At 43.8% G+C, this 4,862-nt stretch overlaps 1 protein-coding gene across 2 annotated transcripts; it reads right to left on the bottom strand.

Annotated features, from left to right (window-relative positions):
* Positions 1-1,021: 1,021 nt before the first annotated feature.
* On the bottom strand, positions 1,022-3,579 carry NEUROG2 (neurogenin 2). 2 transcript variants are annotated; one of them, XM_069976811.1, is made up of 2 exons: positions 3,527-3,579; positions 1,022-2,693 (listed from the first exon to the last, which is right to left on the bottom strand). In XM_069976811.1, exon 2 carries the CDS (start codon positions 2,690-2,692, stop codon positions 2,048-2,050), a length of 645 nt encoding a protein of 214 aa, XP_069832912.1. In that variant the 5' UTR covers position 2,693; positions 3,527-3,579; the 3' UTR covers positions 1,022-2,047. The 2 variants fall into 2 exon arrangements, with proteins under 2 accessions (XP_069832912.1, XP_069832910.1); XM_069976809.1 differs by lacking the exon at positions 3,527-3,579 and adding an exon at positions 3,242-3,476.
* Positions 3,580-4,862: the final 1,283 nt, after the last annotated feature.

The raw sequence follows: 4,862 nt of genomic DNA, 5'->3' as shown, positions 1-4,862 counted from the left end.
ACACATAGTATTTGGTCAGCATTTCTGGCGATATTTGTAGCCAAAACCAGGTGTGGAATCAAGCTAGAAGATTATAATGCAGGGATGGGGAACCTTCGGCCCTCCAGTTGTGGCAAAACTACAATTCCCATCATGCCTGGACAGCCAAAGCTTTAGCTTTGGCTGTCCAGACATGATGGGAATTGTAGTTTTGCCACAGCTGAAGGGCTGAAGGTTCCCCATCCCTGTTATAATGGAAGGATATGCACAGTTTCTGTATTTTCAACCCAGTCCTGATTTGGTTGAAAAAAAATAAAATACTGAGCAAAATACTGTGTGTGAACATAGCTTTAAACTGCCCACACTTACACAGTTTCTTGCCCAAAAATTTGACAAATTTTCTAAATCTGGGCCAGGCTATGCTCCGACAACATCTTTTCTAGTTAAAAAAACAATCAAAAACAAAAAAAAACATCTTTTTTTGATCATGACAGCTGTTCTTAATAGTGCGTTTACACAGACAGATTTATCTGACAGATTTTTTAAGCCAAAACCAGGAACAAAGAACAGGTCCCAAAGGAAACACTGAGATTTATCCTCTCTTCTAATCCATTCCTGGTTTTGGCTTCAAAAATCTGTCAGATAAATCTGTCTGTGTAAACGCACCATTAGCTCAGGATTACAGCTGTTTCACCTAAAAAAAAAAGACGTTCTTGGAACATAGCCTCATTGTGATTAACTACTAAATCACTAACTAAAGTACAAGAACACTAAAAAGTCATAATCCGCCACTATAATTTTTTTTAAATATTATTATTTGTATTATTTATTTAATAATAATTATTTAGTTTTATTATTGGAAGTTGTTAGGTTTTTTTGTTTTTTTATTGGTTCTGACATAAACCACTACTAGTATTCTCCTATCCTTACAGAAGAAAAGCAATGTAGACAAAAAAGTTAAGAAAATTAGAGATTTTATTTAATAATTATAAAGACAAGCTCTTTGCGTCTTGCTGTAAATACATTCTAGAATAAACTCTTTCAAATATACAAAAAAAAAAAAAACCAACAAAAATAAAACAAAAAAGACATATACTCCGTGAAATTCTCATCTGTAATAAATAAAAGTGAACACATGTATCTGATCACAGTCCTCCTCCTAGTCTGCTGCTCTCTCTTTTTAATCTCCTGGAAGAATAGGGGGCTCCTCATCCTCTGAATGAACGGATAAATTATGGATGACGGGATCCTCCCTTTCCATTTTCCCCCTTTTTTTTCACATTTTCCTCTTTTTCTCGGTCGGTTCAGCCTAAATTTTCACGCTTCCATTCAAGGGGTACAAAAGCCTACAAATTATACAATGACTTCTAACCCGGTCCCCTAGCAAAGATTTTTTTTTTTAACAAATAAATCATATCGGACAGATGGAAAAGAGCAGATAGAACGAGGGAACAAAAGGTAATTGTGACAAAATCTGGCAAAGTGAACGAAGTGCAAGTCAGAGGGAAAGTTCGGCTTGACACTTGAAATTCCCACACCAATCACCGAGCAGAGGGAAGAACCAGATGCGGCAGATCGGCTCTCTCTATGATGGCCGCCTTCGACCAACAGCTCGAGACTGGCAGACCTTAAAGGGGTTATCCAGTGCTACAAAAACATGGCCACTTTCTTTCAGAGACAGCACCACTCTCCAGTTCAGGTGTGGTTTGTAATTAAGCTCCATTCACTTCAATGGAAATGAGCAGCAAAATCCCGCCCAACCTGGAGACAAGAGCGGTGCTGTCTCTGGAAGAAAGTGGCCATGTTTTTGTAGCGCTGGATAACCCCTTGAATGGATCGGGGTTGTTTTTAGGAATTTTCAAGCTAAGCGACAACTCTGACATAAGGGATTCCCTAGCCCGGATTCCTATCACTGTCATGTGGTTTGTGCTTCTCTCCTGAACCAGTAGGAACGTCTCTCCAGCGTGCGGCGAGCAGATGGCAGACTGTCCCTTACCAGCTTTTATACATAGGGCAGAACCCTTGTTTATTTGGTCTCTGCAGTCCCATATATTTAGTCCAGGACAAGTCAAATAAAAGCCTGGGTGCCGGTCGCACATAGGCTTTGCTGGGTCAGGGCTCCATGTAAGTGACGATCTGCAGGCTGCCAGTAGTCTAACATGTCCGAGGTGGAGCTGGCAGGGCTGGCAGGGGACAGCGAGCCACAGGAGGAGGAAGAAGAGGGAGATGTGCAGCTCCAGGAGGAGGCAGAGGGGCTCGGAGAAGAAGGGGAGTCCTGCATTAGGATGGGAGAAGTGGTGGTGCAGCCGTGGAGCTGGTCCGCCAGGCGTAAGGTCTCTGACAGCGCCCAGATGTAGTTGTGAGCAAAGCGTAGGGTCTCTATCTTGGTGAGCTTGGCATCCTCAGGAAAAGTGGGCAGCACTTCCCTCAGGGCATCCAGGGCAGAGTTTAGATGGTGCATCCGGTTCCTCTCCCGGTTATTCGCTTTCAGGCGGCGGGTCTTTTTGATCTTCATGACGATTTCGCCATTTTTAACATTGCGGTTGCGGTTACGTCTGGGCTTCTTGGCAGCGTCTCCGTCCTCCGAGCGCGGGCTGGGGGTGAAGTGCTGCTCATCATCGGAGGTGCAGGGGTGAGGGGACAGGCTGGAGGTAGACATGGCGCAGGGGGAGGGCATCTCCTCCTCTTGGTACTCGCTCTTTACCAACACCATTCTGGGGGAAGAAGAAGAGAAGATGTTATAGGACTGGAGAAGAACATGGCACCGCACCTGACGGATGGAGCAGAGTCAGTAAAGTTCAGGAAGATGAGCAGAGCTGAGGAAGATGGAGCAGAGCTGAGGAAGATGGAGCAGTGCTGAGGAAGATGGAGCAGAGCGGAGGAAGATAGAGCAGAGCTGAGGAAGATGGAGCAGTGCTGAGGAAGATGGAGAAGAGCTGAGTTATCAGTAAAGTTCAGGAAGATGGAGCAGAGCTAAGTTATTAGTAAAACTGAGGAAGATGGAGCAGAGCTGAAGAAGATGGAGCTGATGGAGTTGTCAGTAAATTTGAAGAAGATGGAGCAGAGCTGAGTTGTCAGTAAAGTTCAGGAAGATGGAGCAGAGTTGTCAGTAAAGTTCAGGAAGATGGAGCAGAGTTGTCAGTAAGCCTCTGCAGTAACTCTTTGCAGGTTCCTATAATGCAGAAATTCCCTATGAAATAACAGGCTCGGCTTCATCTCCTATGTAATCCTCGCACAGGTGTGCACACTGCTGCTGACTGACCTGCTGCGGGGTCTGGGATTCTGCTTCTCTATCTCTCTCTCTCCTGGCACGCGCCGGGCTCCTCTAGCTGCAGTGAAGTGACGCTGCCTGTGGCCGGGCGGCTGTGTGTCTGGCACACGACCTTCCCCATAGCCCTTATATACAGCCCGAAAACAATCAGAGCTACCCCGGGGCACAGCGCCCCCTCCCCGCCCGGCTTATTCTCCTCAGCATCCCTCATCCTCAGCCGCTTCTCCACTCCTAGCGCACAGTTCTGTTGTTCTCCCGGCTCCTCCCCCTCCTTACCCCCCTGTCTCAGCTTCTTGGTATCCTCCGCTCCCCGCCCGCTGATTGGTGGCTCCCGCTCGGCTGAAGCGTGCCGCTAATTTCATTAATGAATAGAGAGGGAGCAACCAATAGCGAAGCAGGGACGGGGGGCAGCGAGACACGCGTGTCCGGGATGCAGCTGAGGAGCAGGCGGGGGAGGGATGAGGCAGCTGCCGGCTCCTGCGCTATAATGGGATGACCGCCCGCCCGCCCGCATACGTTATACCGCGCCGTGACCTCTGCCCGCACTGCTGCACCGGGACAGGGAGCTGCAGGGACTGAGGACATTACTGTGCGGTTATCCCGGAGCTGCTGTCCCATGGCGGCTCCTACACAGAGACTAATGTGCTGTATAGCGGGGGGTCACCTGGCAGCAGCGATATATCCACTACTGTGCTATCTATATGCATCAGTATATGTCTATACATCTATTATCTGCCATCTATCTACTGGTATATATCTGTCAGTATACAGAGCTATCTCCTATCTATCTATCTATCTATCTATCTATTATCTATCTATCTCCTATCTATCTATCTATCTCCTATCTATCTATCTATCTATCTATCTATCTATCTATCTATCTATCTATCTCCTATCTATCTATCTCCTATCTCCTATCTATCTATCTATCTATCTATCTATCTATCTATCTATCTATCTATCTATTATTTATCTATCTATCTATCTATCTATTATCTATCTATTTATCTATCTATCTATCTATATCTCCTATCTATCTATCATCTATCTATCTATCTATCTATTATCTATCTATCTCCTATCTATCTATCTATTATTTATCTATCTATCTCCTATCTATCTATCTATCTATCTATCTATCTATCTATCTATCATCTATCTCCTATCTATCTTTCTATCTATCTCCTATCTATCTATCTCCTATCTATCTATCTATTATCTATCTATCTATCTCCTATCTATCTATCTATCTATCTATCTATCTATCTATCTCCTATCTATCTATCTATCTCCTATCTATCTATCTATCTATCTATCTATCTATCTATCTATCTATCTATCTATTATTTATCTATCTATCTATCTCCTATCTATCTATCTATCTCCTATCTATCTATCTATCTCCTATCTATCTCCTATCTATCTATCTATCTATCTATCTATCTATCTATCTATCTATCTATCTATCTATCTATCTATCTCCTATCTATCTATCTATCTATCCATCTATCTTCTATCTCCTATCTATCTCCTATCTATCTATCTATCCATCTATCTTCTATCTATCTATCTATCTCCTATCTATCTATCTCCTATCTATCTATCTATCTAT

Source organism: Dendropsophus ebraccatus, chromosome 7 (genome assembly GCF_027789765.1).
Source record: "Dendropsophus ebraccatus isolate aDenEbr1 chromosome 7, aDenEbr1.pat, whole genome shotgun sequence".
NCBI lineage: Eukaryota > Metazoa > Chordata > Amphibia > Anura > Hylidae > Dendropsophus > Dendropsophus ebraccatus.
This window is presented reverse-complemented; position numbering and strand designations above follow the sequence as displayed.

Bases quoted from the DNA above. Each gene is read 5' to 3' on its own strand.
- NEUROG2 (XM_069976811.1), bottom strand. From the start codon at position 2,692: ATGGTGTTGGTAAAGAGCGAGTACCAAGAGGAGGAGATGCCCTCCCCC.